Here is a 20,136-nt window from a genome sequence, read left to right on the forward strand (position 1 = left end):
GGACAATTGTGTTTAATAATCGTTTTTAAGTAGTTGCCTAATCCGTGGTATGCTGTAATCACCTCTTCTCTCTACATTACTCCCTCCAAATAACCTTCAGTAAAAGTCTGCTGCACAAAGCTGGACCAGTTCGGGAGGATTTAAGGAATAAAAGAAAGAAAGTGTCTAAGCACCAGGCAAAAACACGCAAACCAAAGATGGTAGTAAATCACAGGAGGAAAGCTAATGAAGAGGGAGACCCAGAATTCAGTAGAAGCAGGCATTTCAACTGAGAAGTAACCAGAAATCTCTCAGAATTTGGGGAGGATACGACGTCTCTCTTATCACGGGTTAGAAGCTTGATCCTTTTTATTTGGCTGTTGAAAAAAAGAATAAGACAGAGGTCTCTGGGATATCCATAACCTCCAGATTACATAAGGATGAATATTTAACTCATAGAGATGATTTGAGGATTATATTACGATAATTCATGTGAAGAGATTAGCACAGTGCCTGGCACATACTAAGAGCTCAGTAAATGTTTATTGCTGTTTTTCTTTACTTTCTCCCACTCCCTCCGCTTCCTTTCTACCAGGCTCCATTCATTCTTTTCCAAGGGCATGCAGGGGGCGTGCTCACTCCTCCCTCCGCCCCACCCCAAGCTCCGCCCCTCACTTCTGCTCGGATTGGTTCCTGAGAGGCGGAGCCCAGGGAAGAGCCCAGTACGAAGTGGTGGGGGCGGGGCGCATGCGCGGGCTGGGCTGGGTGGAGGTGGAGAGGAAGAGCTGCCGGAAGTAGACGGCAGGGGTGGTGGTAGAGCAGGCAGCAGCTGCTAGGGAAACCGAGGCCCAGGACGCACCGCCCGCAGACAGGCAGGGAGGCCGGGTGGACGTCTCTGTGCGCGGCATCCAGCAGGCCCGAGACCACCCTTTGCATGGGCTGACGGTCCCCGGTCCGTCAGCTTTCTCCGGACTCGAGCCTTTACCTAAACCCGCCAGGGGGCGCCGCACTGAGGGGCTGCAGAGTAGGGGGCTGGAGCGGCTGACCGGAGAAGGGGCGCGGGGTCGAAGGAGAGGGCTCTGCCCCGCTCAGGAGGTGCCCCTGGGCGGGGGAGCGGGAGTCCTCACCTACAGATCTAGGCAAAGGTTTCTGGGGGCAAGGAGGGCGCGTCGCCCTCTGCCCCCGCCGGCGCCCTGGCCATGACGGGCAAGTCGGTGAAGGACGTGGATCGGTATCAGGCGGTCCTGGCCAACCTGCTGCTTGAAGAGGATAACAAGTTTTGTGCGGACTGCCAGTCTAAAGGTAGCGCATCCTACCCACCCCCACCCCCGGCGGGCGGGAGGTCCTCCAGTCTCCTTGCCTCGCCTGGGAGGTGGTCTGTGTGGGCACGATATTTCTGGAGCTTAGGCCGCCCAAATCATCCTTAATGGTAATCTTGTGCTACTCTTGCTGCTGAGCTTGCTAGGTGTCCTGCTGCAGCGCCGGGATTGGTGTGGAGAGAGGTTGCGAGGGCGAGTGTGTGTGTGTTGGAGGGGTGATGGTGGGGGTGGAAGTGGCGTGGTGTGTGCAGGTGAGTGTGTCTGTATTTCAGGGCTCTGAATGTGTTCCGAGCTGTCATTCCAGAGGCAGCCTAGAGCTCCCAACCTTCCGCTTGCAAAGCTGGGGGTGAACTGCAGTGAGTGTGTGGATGTGTCAGAGGGAGACCAAGAGAGGGGAAGAGAAAAAGGGAGGGAAGGAGAGAAAGGAGGAAAGTGAGGTGATGATGGGGAGGAAAAGTGCTTAAATGATTGTTAAAGGTGGTGATTTTTGCTGCTTGCCATTTGGTTAGCAGCTCCTTCTGTCATTTTACAGACTTGCTGAGATCTGACAGAGTGGCTAGGTGGCTTTCTTCCTGGGTATGTGCAGTGGGAAACTGCCTTATGCAGTGACACAGTGCGGATTTCTAGACAGCCTAGCCCTGGCTTGTGGAGCACGTTAGAGGCCTAATGTGTATGTGCTGGCAGAAACTAGCAGATTATGGCCATAGTGCAGAGCATGATTCGTTTAACCACTGGAGAAAAGGAGGCAAAGAATGCATTGAATTTGTTGCTTCCATGATGATTCCCTTCTAAAGGTGAACAATGATTATTATAAATTGGCAGAGTCATTTATTCTGTGTTTTCTGTTCCCTTAAAGATTCATGGTTTGAGCCAACGAAAATCAGTGTGTTAGGGAAGCGTGGTTATTAGTGAAACGTTTGCACTTGAAATTTATAGATATAAATGTCTGTAAACATTTTGTTACCTTATTTCCTATCTGAATTATTTGGAATATACTTGGAGGAACTGGGAGTTTTTTTCCTTTGGTTGGGGAGAAAGAGGTAGTTATATTTTTGGAGCTTTTGTTAATTTACGTCTGTTCATAATGCAGTGGATTTTCCATATAGCATATTGGGCATATAGTATGCAAGAGAGATTCAGATATATTTGTATTTGTCAATATTGAGAAAGCAAGTGTATGCATAATTGATGCTCTCACTAATTACCTTTTATTTTAGAAAAATAAAGTTATGTGAGGAGAACAGGGGGATGATATACATCGACGCTACTAGAGACCTAGTAGTACATTTTAGTGCCCGCTACCAAATGGCATGTGTCATTAGGAAAGCAGATTCCCAGACTTCTTTCCTGAATTTTTGCATTAGCAAGGACTCATTTTCAAAAGTACTTTAGAATCAACTTATGTTGAGTAGGTTAATGTCTTAAAGTTGACTCTTGCTGGATCTTGTCCTAGATCTATAGAAAAATCCTGTTTAAAATTTAGGAGTGTACCTTTTGGCCTCACTCAAACTCCCTTATGTCCTCAGTTGACAGGTCTTGAGTCACAGTGAAGCAACCCACCGGAGGGAGTGTGCTGCATTTGGGGAGTCAGCTGCCATTCTGGTGATTAGTACCACCCCCACGTCCCCATTTGTCATACCACTCTTATACTTACTCATATTCCAATAAAATACAGCATATGGAAGAGAGAGTTTGACTCATCACTTCTTCCTCCAAATTTTCCATTGTTCTTTAGCAATAGCATTATTGGGGATCAGGTAATGAAACATTAGTTAATTCTTAATGAGAGCTAGTAACTGCTGGCTTGTAAACCTTATTAACTGCTGTTGATGGTAGAATCCTGGTTCCTGAAACAATTTCTTTTTACAAATTAGCTTTACACTTTAGCTTCGTGGCTTCAGGGACCTGGCCATTGTATTAAAATTGAGATGACAATATGTCAGCCATCTTTCAATTGAGTGAAATAAGACATTTGTTGAGGCCTTAGTTTACCAAGTTTATGCATTATCTGACCCCTGCCACTCTTTCAGCTCCTCTCACTCATTTTCCTTCTCCTTTTTCCTGATTTTGGTTGTCATAATGATCATGTGAACAACTGTCAGATCATGGAGAGAAGAGACATCAATAGATTAACTTGTCTATTAGCTGTGGTATAAATATGTATTTAATAGGAGGAGGATTTCAAGAACTGTTGGCTAAAGGGAGAGTTGGATTTGAGTTTATTTATCTTTATGTCTCATGTCCTTTCTTACTCAGAAAATTGAGAGCTAATTGTACATGACCTGGTGAGTAATTGCTAATCCATTAATATTAAATTGGATGATTTAGCCCTGAACTGCAGACCTATGAGCAGGTATTTTTGTAATGTTCCAAAAATAACTCTGGCGATGACTCTTCCTTTTTTAAAACCTTATACTTATTTAAGAATGTTACTATCTTTTTTTTAATTGATTTTATAGTGAGAGAGGAAGGGAGAGAGAGAAACATCAATTTGTTGTTTCACTTGTTTATGGCTTCACTGGTTCGATCCCAGTTGTGCCCTGACCAGGGATCTAACCTGCCACCTTGGCAGACAGGGAGGACGCTCTAACCAGCTGCACTACCCGACCAGGGCAGAATGTTGTTATCTTTAAATATGTAATTTAAACATTAGAATAGAGAACAAGAATGTGTTCTCTTTATGTAGTACAAGTGTTGTTGGTCCTGAATTTTCAAAAATTCCCTTGAGCACAAGGCTCACCAGTTTCTGGGACCTGTAAGGCACAGAAGTGGTTATTCTGTGGGAAAGGAAGCTGATTTGGCACTGCCTTAAAAAAAAACCCGTGACTCACTCTAGGCCCAAAGATAGGTTTCCTCACCATCCCAAATCTTCAAGTTATTGTGACCTTTAGGGTAAGTTTTTGGACTGATTTAAGTAGTAGTAGTGATAGAACAAACATACTGAAAATTCCAGGTATGTCCGTGGTAACTCTACCTACTTGAGGCTGGATCCCATTTTGCGATAGACCCTTCGGGGAGTCGAACTGGTCCAAGGCTCAGTCTGGAGCTCTGCAGTTTCATATTTTATCAGTGTGCTTGAAATAACTTCTTATCAACCTCTTTAGAGACAGGTTTGAACTGGATACTATCTTATTTGCCATGGAAGGATCTGCCTTTCTGATGACCTGAATACTTGTGTCCACTATTGGGACGCTCCTTCCTCAGGATCACAGTTCGTAAAGCGTTGAGAGCTGTGTAATGAGCGAAGAATTAAAATGAAAGAAAAAAAGAGAAAAAAACAAAAAAGTTTTTTTTTTTTAAAAAAAAGGGGAAAGAAAGAAAAAGGAAGAATTAAAACAGACAAAATGTGATGGTTTGAGGAGTATTTACTTCAGACTTTGAAATACCACATCAGAATTCTGGAGCCTGACAGAAACTTTGTAATACTTCTTTACTTTTCTCTTCTGCTACATCCTGTCTCTGAAATGTCTAGCCTTCAATCACCTAACCATTGCCTGTGTTTGAATTCCCATGATATAGTCCTAAATTTAAATTAAACTTTTGAAAAAGGTAGCACTTGCATGTGGTTCAAAATTTAAAGGTTTAAATGGGAATGTGTACGGTGAAAAGTTGTGTTCCTGCCCGTGCTTCCTTAGCCACCGTTTTGCCTTCCTTGGAGTAACCATTATTGGTAATTTCTTACGTGTCTTTTAAGAGATAATCTATGCACAAACAACTACATTTGAATATATTCCTATGCTGTGCTCTTGTGCAAACAGTAGGTTTAACCCACCCTTCAGGGCACCTGGCATTTTTCCTTCAATAGTATAACCCGGAGAACCTGAAGATTTGCAACATCGAGGGGCTTCATTCTTCCAAGGTATTTTCTAAGGCTCTACTTGGGTTATCTTGTTTAAGTTGAAAGATATGCTTAAGTGATTTGGAAACATCTGATCTCTTTAAAGGCATCACAGAAAGCATCTTAGGCCCGCGTAGGACATCGAGGCCCACCTTACAGGAAGCAAAGGAGCAGATGAATGAAGGGGATGTAGACTTGATATCGCAGTATCCAGTTAAATTCCTTTACTCTGCTTATTTTAACTTTGTGACCTTCAGCAGGCCAGCTAACATTCTCAGTTTAAGTTTCCTTCTTTGAAAATAAAAGTGCTTTGTAAACAAGTGTTACATAGCTGTAAGCATTATTTATTATTACCATTGCTGATCTTATTTATTTTATCTTGATTTTATTCGTTTCCCTTTGTGACTTTATAAACTTAAATACTCTAATTCCTGGAAGCCACAGCTATGATGACTCATGCAGTAATTCCCTAGTCTTTTAGCCAAAACCATTTCCTCTATGTGGGGGTTCTGGCATGTTTGCAGTTTTACTTTATGAACCCTTGAGGATGATCTCTGGATGCTTCCTGACTCTTTAAAACTCGGGTGAAAGATTAGACCAGGGAATCTGTGTTGAGATTTTCTAATAGTAGTCTTGAATTTTAACTCTGGTAAATTAATCTAGCTTTGCTTTCCATTTATTTTCTGTTGGTAACTAAATCATTGCTTGTTAAACATCATTGCTTAGAACATGAACTTTCCTATCAATTTTTAATTACTTTAGCTGTATCTGTGGCACCTTTTGAGAGGTTAAAAAAATTCCACTACATCTACACAACAGAAAGAGTTTTGCTTCTATCTCTAGTCCAACAGGCTTCTCCAGCCAAGATCAAATAACTTTCTAGCTTTTTACAGCTAACACACCTGAATTCTGACAGTGGTGGTTAGCTTGACACAGTTTTACTGAAAGTAATTTGTCCAGTTCCCTATTAGATTGTCTTTTAATATCAACTCGTTAAACCTGTTCCCTGGGAGATACTTTCCTATTCGTTCTCCTTGTACTTGAAATAACCTGTGGCAGTGGGACAGGGTACAAAATGCCGTAACTTTTAGGGGGAACTCTTTGCAAGCCTGCAATCCCACACTACATACATTCATTCAGAAGACATTTCTTCAGCACCTATTTGTGGCAGACATTGTGCCAGGATATGTAGATTAAAAGCTAGGGTCTTAGGTCTCAAGAACTTTACAGTCTAATGGGGAAGCAGAGATGTAAACACGTAAGTGATGCAATGTTGTGATTAGCATTATGGCGTTGTATACAGGGAGAAATGAAAGCACTGAGGAAGTAGACAAGTTGGCCTCAGGAAGTTGTGGCTTAAAAGAGACATGTAGGCTGTATCTTGAATGATAAGCATGACTTTGCCAGGCGAATTTAGGGGACTTCGCGTTCTGGGCAGAAGAAACAATGTGCAAAGGCTGCCAAGTGTGCCATATCATGTGTATATGTGCATTAGGGGAATCTTGAGTATATTTTGACTACATGTTGGGGAATGGCAAGGGATAAGGTAGGTAGGGGCCAATAAGGTTAAAATCCTAGCTCTCTAGTTGACTTGCTCTGTGGTACTGAGTTTATGAATATGCTTTGACTCCCATACTACTGGAAGTCTACGTGCTACTAAATGGAAGCATAAATATTGCAGAAATGTTTTCTAATTGCTGGGTAATAAGAAAGGCCTAAGTACTGTGCCCACAAGATCTCTATGGAAGTGCAGTTTCATGAATGCATTAAATTATCTTAGAAAAGTCTAGTGAAATGACAGCAATAAATGTTATGTCATTTCTGGAGTTGATGATGTTGGTCTTTGAGGCTGAACATGCTTTTATACTCAAGCAGTCTAAGAGTGCTGCATATTTGATGTGTACTCATGGTTACTCAGTGCTTAGGATGTACAAACAGGTAGTGCCGATCTTTCAGTACACTTTTCAGCAAATCTATTGCTTTCAAATAGATCAGAAAACTACTCTTTGCATTTTTCATCTGATGTCCTGGTGGTATGTAGGTGGCAGCTTTCTTGGGCACAGTTGTCTATATAACTGTTTACCACATGAGTCATTGTCCGTTTCTATTTTTTTGCCTGCAAATTCTATCTTGGAAATAATGTCATGCAATTCAAACTTTACTCATTAAGTACATTGCAGCTGGCTTAGTACAATATGTTATGTTGATGGAATTTACCTGTGCTATAGACAAAGAATAAAATGACTTATTAAACAGTCTCAGACTCAGTTCCTCTAAATGATATCCCCTGTCAAAAAGATGCCAAGCAGGAATCTGCATAAAAGACACTTAAGTTTTATATTCTAAGCATTCAATGCCTGACACGTATTATTGTGTCTGCTTACATCCTTATCACAGTTGTACTTCTGTTTGAGCACAAGTGGCCAGTCTAAGTAGATTGTAACTTTGAAGAAGATCTGTTTTGGCCTCTGGAATTGACAGTTCAGCTACCACATTGAAAAGGTAGGACCAAGTCTGCGTAGAGTAGAACATCTTAAAGTGAATTCACTTGTGCCAAATCCCTCTTTTGTTAAAAACATATTCCTATATTAGTTCATTTTTTAAAATTGTAATCTGCCAAGTTAACCTGTCCGCCGGAATGTAAACTTTCTGAGGTGAGGGCTTGATGCCTGTTTTGTTCACGGTAGCGTTCCCAGCACCTAGAACAGTGCTCAGCACGAATCAGGCTCTCAGTAACTATTTAGAGAAAGGGGAAGGGAAGGAGAAAGAGAGGGCGAGAAACATCAGTGTTTGGTTGCCTCTCATGCGCCCCCTACTGGGGGCTTGGCCTGCAACCCAGGCGTTTGCCCTGACTGGGAATCAGCTGCCCCCTGCTTCGCAGGGCAGTACTCAGTCTGCTGAGCCACACCAGCCAGGGCCATAAATCTGTGGTTTCTTATTAGGAGAAATCTTTTATAGGTTATCTGAGTGTTTAAGTTTTAGGAAAGCTGAATTTTAAAGTCAGGATCCCATCAGGGAAACAGAAACCACTGTAGGTGGTACAAGTAGAGGGAATTTAATATACAGAATAAGTTACACAGATGATATAAGAGCTGAGAAGGTAAATGGGCCGGAGAGGCCACCCAGAGATTAGCAACACCTGGGAGCTACTATACCCCCCCACCCCCCAAGGAAATTAGAAGGTGCTGGTGTCACCGAAGGCCAGAAGCCTGAGCCATCTGGTGTGAGCCAGAAGTGTGGAAAGAAGAGCTGTCTGGTGGCAGCTGGAACTCAGATCAAATAAAAGAGAGGGCATTACCCTGGCTTCCCCTGTCCTCCTGTTTCTTATCCTTATCAGCACCTACCATTGATGGAACTTACCCAGAAATCAGTTGGCAAGGGAGATGCAGTTCCCTGTGATAGAGTGGAGCAAAGGTAGGATCCAAGTGGAAACAAACAAAAGCACTTAAAAAAACCCTCCAAGATGTATTCTTTCTCCTTGTAAATAAATAGTTGAGTTATTTTGGACTAGAGGTAAGAAGGGGTTTCAGGTAGATACAACCTTGTGTGCTTCTAGAGGATTTTAACTTGATAATTACTCTCAGGAAGTAATGTAATGACTCAGTCATTGCCTATATAATCAGGATGCATGACTACAAAAGTTGGCTTCTGTTGAGTCTGATTTAACTGTTGCTTGCTGCCTGGCATGATTTATTATTTGGTTACTCAGAAAATAAGTTCCCACTCTCAATGCTGGGAAGCCTTAAGCAGGATGTACACACATTGAACTTGTCCCATCTAAGACTGAAAGACTTGAGTGAGTAACACATGCAAATTAGTCTTTCTTTGTTAGAGTAATTGCAGTGTGCTGATTTTCCTTGTGCTGCATATTTTAACTGGTCTTATTGGTTTGTCTGTTTTTTCCCTCCACATCTTCAGATGGGTTAGCACTGGGGGAGGGAGGTGAGGTAACTGGCTCTATCCATACTTTCTTCAATACAGGACCTGAAAAGTATTTTATCTGGTAAGGACAGTGTATGCCGCTCCATTTAAAGGCAAAACTTCCCAAATTATTGCTACTAGGTTTGTTTTTGTTTTGTTTTTCCTTGGTTATAAAGTATGTAATGAGTTCCGTGATAAAAGTTCAGTACTTTGTAAAAGTGCTTTTTTTGTCAACCAGGTCACCTGCCTTTGGGCCCCCGCTGCATTAATGGAATTGGTGGAACTAGGCCACCAGCAAAGGCTTCCAGTGGAGTGTGTGTTTGCTTTTAGGCTGTTTTCCACAGAGGCTGCAGATAACGGGCCCTCACTGTTTGAGTAAAAATTGTATCAGTTTCATTGTTTTTTTTCTTTTCTCCAAAAATTAACTTCCTCTTAGGAGGTATTACTATAATTCTACATGTAATTAAATGTAATTGGTATATAAAAAGCGTATCAGACTGCTTTCCAGAATCCCAGTCCTTTCCAGCCACTTCATTTCAGCTTAAGAGGTTTCCTAAGTATAATATTTCGCTACTGTATTTGACTCTTCCGTTTTCCAAATTTTCTCCTTCCCCACCCTGCTCTTCTGGATCCTGCATTTCCCCACAGGCTTTGTGGCTGCTGGTCCGTTGATGGCTGCTCTGCAGGTCCCTCCCCAGTGGAAAGCCCCAGAGATGAGTCAAATCTGCCTTCAGCTGTGGCCTCCATCAGCGTAAGGTCGCCCTGGTGGTTGTCTTCAGTTTGTCCAATGTCCTCCTTACCCGCTTCTTCCCTCATGTGTGGCTGAAACTTGCCTTGGAATCCCACCTTTGTAAATAACGTATCACTGGCAGTAATGGGATTTTATTATTGCTGGTTTTATTTTTTTTTCATTTTCAGTTAACATTAAGTAGTTTTCTGACCATTTTTGTGGAACGTAACCCTTTCCCCAACTCCTATTTGTATACTTCCTATGGGTGTTCTGGTTTGCTTTTAAATGCATATAGAATATGGTTTTGGAGGAAGTACTGGATTTCAGAAGCCCACGTGAAGAATGCTATATTGTTTTCTTTCTTTTTACTTCAAATCAAAATTTTCAAAAGGAAATTTCTTAATCCAAAGCAGTGAGGACTGGATTCTTCAGGCTTTCTGTCGTTTCTTCTTAACCAACAAAACAAATGTGCAACATTCTCATTTTATGATGTACTGAAAATAGTAAAGCAAATATAGGAGGAGAGACCTACTCTCAGCTGTAGCTGGTAAGTCTGTTCTTCTAGCATAGGACCTTGAGAGAATAGAATACTTTTTCTTTCCCTTTTTTCAAATAGCCATGAAGCCTTTTGCAGCAGTTGCTAGTGATGGAAAGACCATAAGTGCCCAAGTTTCTACATCAGAGCTTACATCCATAAATGTGGGTTTACATATTAATCCTACAACGTTGCTTCCCGAAGTGCACACGAAGTAAATGTTGTTTAACTTCTTCCTCTTTTCTTGTCTTAATGAGTCCACAGTGTGTGGATTTAGAAATAAGTTCTCCAGGGTTTCAAGCCTTGAGTTAAAAGTTGTTTTAATATTGTGTAGATAGTGGTTCTTGTTCTATGCCTTCAAAAACTAACTTCTTACAGGATTTTCTATGCAAGCTGGGAACTTCTTTTTGCTGCAGCATAAAGCTCATGGGGGAAGGGGTGTTGGTGTCCCTTTCTTGTTGATACTTTACCACTAGGGTTATAACTAACACAAGCGCTCCAGTGAGAAATAGGAAGGAAACTCCCTGTTCTTACCATGATGCTTTTGTTCAAAATAGCTGTAAACAGCAGGGCTAATGGAAACCGATTTAAGTGTGACAGCTGATTTGAGAAAGGAAGAATTAAAAGATTCAGGCTCTTTTGCTTTGTTGAAAGCATTTTTACTGAATGAGTAGCTGTTTGGAACTGGGGACTTTGTCTCTCTGAAGGTAGGCATGAGGGGTTTGGTTAGAGGAACTGTTTCAGACCAAGGAGGATTTTAAGAAAATGTCTTTCTTAGAGTGACTATAATAACATCCCCAGCTTATATGTGAGAGAAAGGAAGTGTCATTGAATGCAGCATTGGAATCAGGGAGACTCCCAACCGGCTCCTCTGAGCGTTCTGACTTGGTTCTAAGCCTAGTCTGCGAACAGAAGCCGCCTGACAGCAGTGACCCAAAACGAATCCAGGGCCCATATTGCAGACAGAGTAAAAATAGGGCTCAGTTTCATTAAACTCCGTATGTGTTTGCAGGGGTGGGGGGAAAGGAGAGAATTGTTACCATAGGAACGGACTCCCCGAGTAGTTATTCTTTGTCTTGTGGGATTTTGGAGGGTGGGGGGTGGGTAGGAGAATCCTTGTGCTTATTAGCTAAACATCATTAAATGCAATTTCTTTACAAAACACAAACTTTATTTTTTTGATTCTGAAAGTTATTCATACTTGTGATAACAATCATTGAGGAGAATGAAATATAATCATGTAGAAGATATTGTCTATACTCCATTTCACCCATTTTTACTAGAGCTTACACCATAATAATGTATATAATTATTTGCTTAATATTTATCATAAGCATTTTTCATGACATTAAAAACACCTAAATACCTTTACTGTATTCTGTTAGTGTATCATTTGAATATGTCATTACTTAACTCTTGCCCAGTTGTTGGACATTAGGGCTTTTAGTTTCTCAGTGTTATAAGTAATGGTACAATGCAAACTTTTGTGTCGCTGTTAGACTGATGGTTGTTCAGAGTCGAGTAGTCATGTGGGCTTCTAATTGTGTGAAGTGTTGTCAGGGAGTCCTCTGGGTTGAGCCCATGTAGAGATGGCCTTGCTCGGAGGGGGGCGGCCCTCATTCTGAACTGCTCTGCTGCAGTGGACGTCTGTGGAGGCAAGGAGTGGCAAGGAGTGGAGAGCTGGGGAGAGTCCTGGCCTGACTGTAAGGGACAAATTTAAAGAGGCATGATCACAGCAGGATGGGCCAAGATATATTCTTACATCTCACGTACAGTCTTCCACATTATACACTTAGTATGTGGAAATATTGTAGTGCCATTGATTAGAATCTTAGATTGTTCATACAGGTCTCCTACACTTAAATTCAGTTCCCTAGGAAAGTGAATTTGAGGCCCTACATTGAAAGAAAGGTGATAATAATGACTGCATTAAAAAAAATTATTTTTAATCCTCACTCGAGGACATTTTCATTTGCTTTTTTAGCAAGACAGAGAGGAAGGGAGAGGGAAACATCAGTGCAGGAGAAGCATCGATTGGTTACCTGCCTACGAACCCAGACCTGTGATCTGCACTGGGATGGGGTGAACCCCCAACCTAGGCATGTGTCCCCCACTGGGAATTGAGCCTTCAAGTCTTTGGGTAACGGGGACAACACTCCAGTCACTGAGCCATACCAGCTGGACGTGACTGCATTTTTTAAGGATTTTCTTTAGGCTATAAATTCCATGAAGACAGGGTCTATGAGGTCTGTCTGGAACAAGTCCAGCCATTGTTAATATACTGAAGAAATGGTTTGTGTAACATCAATGTACCTGGCAGCCAGGGAGAGTGGACTGGAATGCGCATGTGTGAGCAATGATGACTTTAGTGTATTAGTCAGTGGGAATGGTAGACGCCACTGAGTGAGCGCGTGTACTGTGTGGCTGTTGCATTCAAAATAATTGAGTTCATAGAGCTCCAAACCTGCATCAAATTTTGCGTTAAGCTTGAGCATTCCTCTATGGAAACTATTTGGATGGTTCAGAAGTCCACAGCTGTGGGCAGTTGGTGACTGGGAGCTTCATCACGACAATGTGTCTGCTCATGCATCACGTCTCCTGCAGTTTTTTTGGCAAAACATCAAATCACCCAAGTGACTCAGCCCCCCTACGGCCCAGATTTGGCGCCCTGTGACTTCTGGTTTTTCCCAAAACTAAAGGAAGAGATTTCAGACCATCAGTCAGATTCAGGAAAATACAACGGGGCAGCTTACGGTGATTGGGAGAACTGTGTGAGGTCCTAAGGTGCTTTGAAGGACGCTGGGGCATCGTTGTCCTGTGTACAATATTTCTTGTATCTTGTATCTTCTTCAATAAATGTCTCCATTTTTCATATTACATGGCTGGATACCTTCTGGACAGACCTTGTATGTCTCATTTATATCTGTAAACTGAATGCACAGTGCTTGGCCCATAGTGTCTAACATCTCCATCCTAAACATTATTATTCCATTAATGTGTGTTCAGATCATTTTTTGTTTTTTTTTTGTTTGTCTTTTGAAAGTCACCTTCATACTGTTAACTCAGGTATTTGAAAATCTGTGACATTTCTGGGAGCTGAGCAGGTGAATCTCTTGGTTGCTTTGTGGTAATTGCTTCTTTGTGCCATTCCTTTTGTGTGCTTCTGGCTTCTGTGCCATTAAAAACGAGCCAGTCACGAAGCTAGTACTCTGTCCTCTCACTAGGAGGTTGTAGTGTGACACATGGTCTTGGGGAAAATGTAGCATGGGGTATGAAACAGGAGGCCGAAATAGCGGTCCCTTAGCCTTTTTGTGGGATGGGAGTAAATATTTAGACACTGTGCTCAGGTGCCACAGACAGTAATGATAACCTTGCAGCAGCTTTAGAAGCTGTCCTTGTTCCCACTGGAACAGGTTTGTTTAATTCGAAGAACCTTGCAATGTCTCTTTTTTAGCGATGATTTTTTTTTTCCCCTAGAGACCTGCTTTGGGTTTGTCTATATAATGTTCCCTTTACAGGCTCTTTCTGTTTACAAGGCTGGCATCTTTGCCCCACCCTCTTGCACCACACTTACTGACCTGGATGTCATTATACCCAGTTTTGAAACACCTAGGTTTTGAAACACTACAGTGAATGTTTTCTTTTTGGAAGGGCAAACCTGGAGCTTTTGCTCTCTTCCCTGTAGCCAGGGCTCTGTTGCTGGCTAACATACAGCATGCCACTGGACTAACCATCTGTACTTTGATCCCAGAATTCATTTCTGTTCTGCTGTTTGTTTAGAAATGAAGGTCTCTAGCTTGTTTGGATATTCTTGTGATTCGGTTAACCTGGCACCGATTTTCTGTGTGTTTGCCATCCATTGGGACTCCTCTGATGTGTTAGGAAAGCTGCCACACGCCATTGTGGAGAGAAGTTCCCATGTTCGTGGTCTTGCACAAGCATCCATTTGCTGACTCAGAAGGTTTTGTGTAAAGCCGCTGCCTGGGTGAAAGCCATGAGCTTCCCTTTAAACAACAGAAAAACCCTTTCTGCCTGGCCACGTGTTCTTGAGCTGTAGTATGTTACACTCTTCTTCACTTCTAGCCTTCCTTTGAGGAGGAGGAACGTGGATGGGGAAGAAGCCTTTATGCGCAGTCGCAGATGTTGGGCTTCCCAGCAGCAGAGTGAATTGGGTATTGGAATAGAAAAGAACACTTAAAGAACAGCATAACAATTTAGTGACCATTATTCATCACCTAGTATGTATAACACACATTTGGGGTGTATAAAGATGGTTCTAACTCCAGTCAAGCTGATGATTTTTTCTGTGAACTTGGGTAAATGACTTGACCTCTCTGGGCCTTAGTTTCTCCAACTGTGCTTGGAATGGATAACCCTTAAGGTTCTTTACAATTTTGGAATTCTGTACTCTAAATTGTTTGTTACAGAACAAGAGAAGAGGCTTTTCCACAGAACTGGTATATTCTTATATCTCACATGCTTAGAACTCAGTGGCTTATAAATGGTTCCTCTAGAGCCAGACTTCTCAACCTCAACACTCTTGACATTTTTTTTATTCCTAATATGAAGATCTTTATTATGCTGCATAGAATAAAACATTAATGGCACTAGCCAAAGAGAAGTCCATTTTTTAAGTTTTTAAAGATTTAAAGAAATTTTTATTGAATTTATTGGGATGGTGTTGGTTAATAGCATGTAGGTTTCAGGTGTACAATTCTATATATATCATCTGTATATCAATATATCATCTGTATATCGTATTGTGTGTTCATCACCCCAAGTCAAGTCTCCTTCCATCACCATTTATCCCCTTTTACCTTCTTCTGCCTTCCCCACCTCTCTGGTAATCACCATACTGTTGTTTGTGTCTATGATTTTTTTTTCTTTTCTTAATCTTTTCACCTGGTCCCCCAAGCCCCTTCCCCTCTGACAGCTGTCAGTCTGTTCTCTGTATGGATGAATCTGTTTCTGTTTTGTTTTTCAGTTTATTTTGTTCATTAGATTCTACATGTAAGTGAAATCATATGGCACTTGTCATTCTCTGACTGGCTCATTTTCCGTAACATAATGCTCTCCAAGTCTGCCCGTGCTGTCACTAGGGTAAGATTTCCTTCTTTGTTATGGCCAAATAGTATTCCATTGTGCAAATGTACCACAGCTTTTTTATCCACTCATTTACTGGTGGGCACTTGGACTGCTTCCATATCTTGGCTATTGTAAATAATGCTGCAATGAACACAGGGGTGCATATGTTCTTTCAAATTAGTGTTTTGGGTTTCTTCGGATATATTCCTAGAAGTGGAATCGCTGGGTCCTCTTGACATTTTGGATGCCTCTTTCCTGCGGCGCTGTCCTGCCCGCTGCAGGGCGGCAGCAGCGTCCCCGGCCTCTGCTCCCTGGATGTCAGGAGTACTCCACCACCTCCTGCCCGTTGTGACAACTAAAAATGTTTCCAGACACTGACGTTGCCCCTGGGAAAATTGATTTGGTGGATATCACTGCTATAGAGGGAAGAGAGTGGCACTGTTCGTGGGCTATTTTTAATCTCCATTTTTGCATTGTTCCTCTTTTGCTTATTACCTACTTAGGGTTGGGAAATGAAGAGCGCTCTCATTGGTCAGTAGCTTCTTTTAAAGATATACATACCCCAGTGGGCAGGCTTACTTTGCATCTTCAGTATTTTTCGGAATAAAAAGCAGATACTGGTTATTGCAAAGAGGAAGTTAAGGCTTTAACTTGAAGTGATGTTAAAAATGTTAAGAACTCAGTGTCCCCAAGGAGTGAAGAAAGTGACTTCTAGAGAACCAAGTTAGATTTAGCGTTTGTTACCTGAAGTGAGACCATGATTGATGGGAAAATTAGTTTAATTATAATGTCAAGCTTTGACATCTCAGGTCTACCTGCAGACTTTGAAATGATTGGCTTTTCGCTCAGCAATCCCTCCCTGCACACTCCCTCCCCAAGCCTGCCCTTAGCTATTGAGACAGTGATTGAAGTGAATTAATTCCCTTGTGAGAGCTAATTTTTATACTTGTTACATTTGCTATAAAATGTCAGTTTTAGGTTGAATAACTTTGCATTTGCCCCAATGCCATCTTTTCTTCATCTCTTTTAAACTTACATAATTGGCTGGTTGGGTGCAGAATGGTGCTGTTTACTGGTGGGGTAGAGTGAGTCCTGTGAGCATCCTCGCCAGATGCTCTCGGAGCCCAAGGCCGTGATGAAGCTGACACTTGAGCCTGCGTCAGTCCCTATCCCTCGATCCTGGCAAGCTCCAGGTTCCATTCCAGCTGAGCCTTTGTTGGAGTAATTGGCCACATAGAGCCTTCAAGCCAAACAATTGTTTGTACTGAGATAGTCTCGCTGTTTAGCTCCTAATGAAATAATCTCCTTCCTGCTCCCAGTGAAAGCAGCTATTTTTTATTTCCTCCCGCCCCTTTTCAGAGAAGCCATGCCTTAGCCGCCACTCTTCTAGCTTATTCATAAATGCTTTAAGCAGAGTCTTTGTGCACAGGAAATTGGCTAGAGCCAAAATATCATGGGCTAGCCCGAGACAAGGAATATTAAGGGCACTCTTTCTCCCAACTTTCTGTGTAAGATATTTCAATTACCTTTGGATGATTTTCTGAGTAATTTGAATCTCGAGTTCACATAAGACAAATACACTAGTTTCGTGTTTTGTTTTTTTTTTTTAATACTAAATTAGGCAGTTGTTACCTAAAGGAGCTCACAAAAATAAAAACAAAAATAGAACCCAACAACAGAACAGCTATAGATGAGTGTCGCAGGAGAACAACAGAGTGCTATGGGAGTTAAATAGGATGGAGAAAGTAGGTGGGCAAGATTTTCACAAAATGATGTTACACAAATGGAGTAGCACCTCCCCCCAACCCCCTAAGAAAGCCATTGTGAGAGATCTTCAGTTGATCGGCAGCGTGTAAGTAGTCCAGTTTTCCTTATTGGGCAAAATGGAGAACCTCCAAAATATGAATTCAGGAAGGGGAATTCACAAGTAAAGATGAAAAGTTGCCCCGGTGGCCCCTGTGTGTCCTGCTTCTCTCTCCCACTTTGGGTGGCGCTTGGGGTCAATGGAGCGCTCATCGCGTTGCCGCTTCTGCTCTAAAGCTCTGCTTCACGTCTGGACACCAGTCACTTCCTTTGGTCTTCCCCCTTAGCCCTGTTAAGACTGTTTAGAACCTTGAGTACAGAGGGGGAGCAAAAAGGGGAATTTACCGCAAAATATATGAAATTCAAAAACAGTCACCCTTTTAAGTTTTAATTGCTGACCTTGCCTTGGCTTTTTCCCAGTCCCTGTTCCACTTCACAGTCCTGAGATCTCTGTGCCTTAGCTTTATAGGACCAGTGCAGGTGCAGATTCTTAATTACCTTGCCTGATTTCTTTTTTCTCAGCACTAGGCCCTCCTCCATGTGCGAGGTGCTGTCTAAGGATCCACCATGCAGGAATTTACTCTCTAGAGAACTTGACCTAGAGATAAAAGCCCAACTAGCCTTCCTGGGCTGCTGCTCGCTTAGGGCTCTTTCCCGCGTTCCTCAGCAGGCAGGCACCCAGGCCCCTCCCCGAGGATGCTGGCATGCGAGACATTGTCCTCCAGGTGAAACTCAAAATTCTCCAGGAAAAGTGGGGCTTCCCACTTGGAGATCCAGCAGTTTGTATCACCCTTTTATACTAGTCTCTCGTGGGAGCATTTAACAAAAACCAAATAATTAGATGAAGTCAATTTCCCTAAATCTATGAATTTAGGGCTAAACTAATAAAAATATTACTAAGTTTAGCTGGTGGTGGTGTTGCTATTTTACATTGTTTTTATTTTATTTTATTTTATTTTATTTAAAAAATATTTTATTTATTCTTAGAGGTGAAGGGAGGGGGAAAGAGAAGGAGAAAAACATTAATTGGTTGACTCTCACATGCCCCCAACTGGGAATCTGGCCTGAAACCCAGGCATGTGCCCTGACCGGGAATCACACCAGCGATCTTTCAGTTCACAGGCCAGCGCTCCATCCACTGAGCCACACCAGCCCGGGCATCTTTTTTATTTCTAAGCAGTAAATTCCCTCCTTGATTAATTCTCTGCAAAGTTTCATTATATGTTCTTGACATAGTTCAGTCAGTATTTGTGGACAGTGTCCCCCACCCCCTTTTCTAAGGTGGGAAGGGAGGGAGAAAGAGAGGGAGAGAAACATTGATGTGTGAGAGAAATATCAATCAGTTGCCTCTTGCACATGCCCTGACAGGGGACAAGGCCTGCAATCCAGGGACCTGACCTGACCAGGAATCAAACTGGAGACCTTTCCCAACCCCCTGAGTCACGTGGGCCAGGTTGACTGTCTCTTTCTGACAAAAGGAAACAACATTCTTGTGAGATGGGCCAGACAGAAAGGGACCTCTCTTGCAGAACATTCTGAGACCAAAGGTTGAGTAAGTCCTTATTTTGGTCTCATGGTTCCTTAAAATGTTGTACTTACGGAAGTTGAAAGTTACTGTTTATTGTTATTTTGGAATAGGGGACTAGGTGAATTCATTTTTGTACAAGTGAAAGTAGGCTGGTAAACATACCTGTCAGCCCTCTTTAAATGCTCCAGGATGGCACTTGGGTTTCTGTGTGTTCGTTGTAGTGAATCATGGGGTCGAGGGATGTAAGAAGTAGAACTGAGGTAATTGGCATTAAAATGGTTCTTAAAACAAATACTGCTTCTTCACTTTGACTCCTAATTTTTGTATTAGAGTTAAGGGCAGGTCAAGTCAAAGAGAATTTAAGCCCTGTTTTCAAATTAGAGTTTGTTGATTTACATTCTTCCTTTTGTTTTTTATTTTTATTTTTACTTTTTTTTAAAGATGACCTAGTTGCTTCTATGGAGTGAGAGATCTCAACATGCAGAACGTATCCTTGAACAGCAGTTTGGGACGCAGGCATCCTGCGCAGGGCGTGAGGCCCTGTGTCCATGTTAGGAATTCTTAACTGTTGATATGATAGAGAAAAGGTCCAGGTTGAAATAGTACAATGGCCATGTAATACAGGCAGAGAGCATAATTATCTCCCTTATGATTATGAGTCAAGTATGATACGCAGCTCTATGTCTTGAAAAAAAAAAAAGTGAATCATGGGTAAAAATAGAAGGGGAAAAGATAGCCCAGATTCTATTTTTTTGTCAGTTTTCTTAGCACATAAAACTGTTCCTTTATTTTTTTATAAGTTTAAATATTTTCCTTTCTCTTTATCAGCCATCAGTGTTTCCCCTTATTTAGCTTTAAGATCCTCTTGACTAATATAAAATCTTTACTTTCAGAACTAAAGATATATACTGTACAGACCTCAAAGTGACCTGCACTTCAGCCAGCTCAAACTCTTATAATCAATGTCTCATACAGATTTTCCTACTTCTTTTGTGAAGAAAGAAAAGCCTAAATTATTTCTCTCCATATAGTTATGCCAGCCACAAGCTAACTGGTCCTTTTTTTTTCTTTTTTAAGATTTTATTATTTTTAGAGAGAAGGGAGAGAAATACCAATGTGCGAGAGAAGCATCGATTGGTTGCCTTTCGCACGCCCCCAACTGGGGACCTGGCCTGCAACCGAGGCATATGCTCTGACCGGGAATCAAACCTGTGACGTCTCAGTTTGTGGGATGACGCCCAACCTGCTGAGCCACGTTAGTTAGGGCCAACCTGTCCTTAAAAGCACCAAAATACAAATGACTTAGCTGCTTAATGTAGAGATACTTATTAAGCACTCCTGTGTCTTACACCTTCATTTAAAAAAAAAAAATGATCCACTTCCTCTTTAATTTTATTT

The 20,136-nt window shown here is 42.0% G+C and overlaps 1 protein-coding gene across 1 annotated transcript in view; it reads left to right on the forward strand.

Annotated features, from left to right (window-relative positions):
* Positions 1-767: 767 nt before the first annotated feature.
* SMAP2 (small ArfGAP2) overlaps positions 768-20,136 on the forward strand; it is a 41,301-nt gene continuing 21,932 nt past the window's right edge. Inside the window, exon 1 of the mRNA XM_054572044.1 lies at positions 768-1,281. Within this exon, the coding sequence (XP_054428019.1) occupies positions 1,179-1,281 (103 nt within the window). The 5' untranslated portion in view covers positions 768-1,178. The remainder of the gene's footprint in view (positions 1,282-20,136) is intronic.

Source organism: Pteronotus mesoamericanus, unplaced genomic scaffold (assembly GCF_021234165.1).
Source record: "Pteronotus mesoamericanus isolate MK-2021 breed Mesoamerican mustached bat unplaced genomic scaffold, CSHL_Meso_final contig_221, whole genome shotgun sequence".
Taxonomy (NCBI): Eukaryota; Metazoa; Chordata; class Mammalia; order Chiroptera; family Mormoopidae; genus Pteronotus; species Pteronotus mesoamericanus.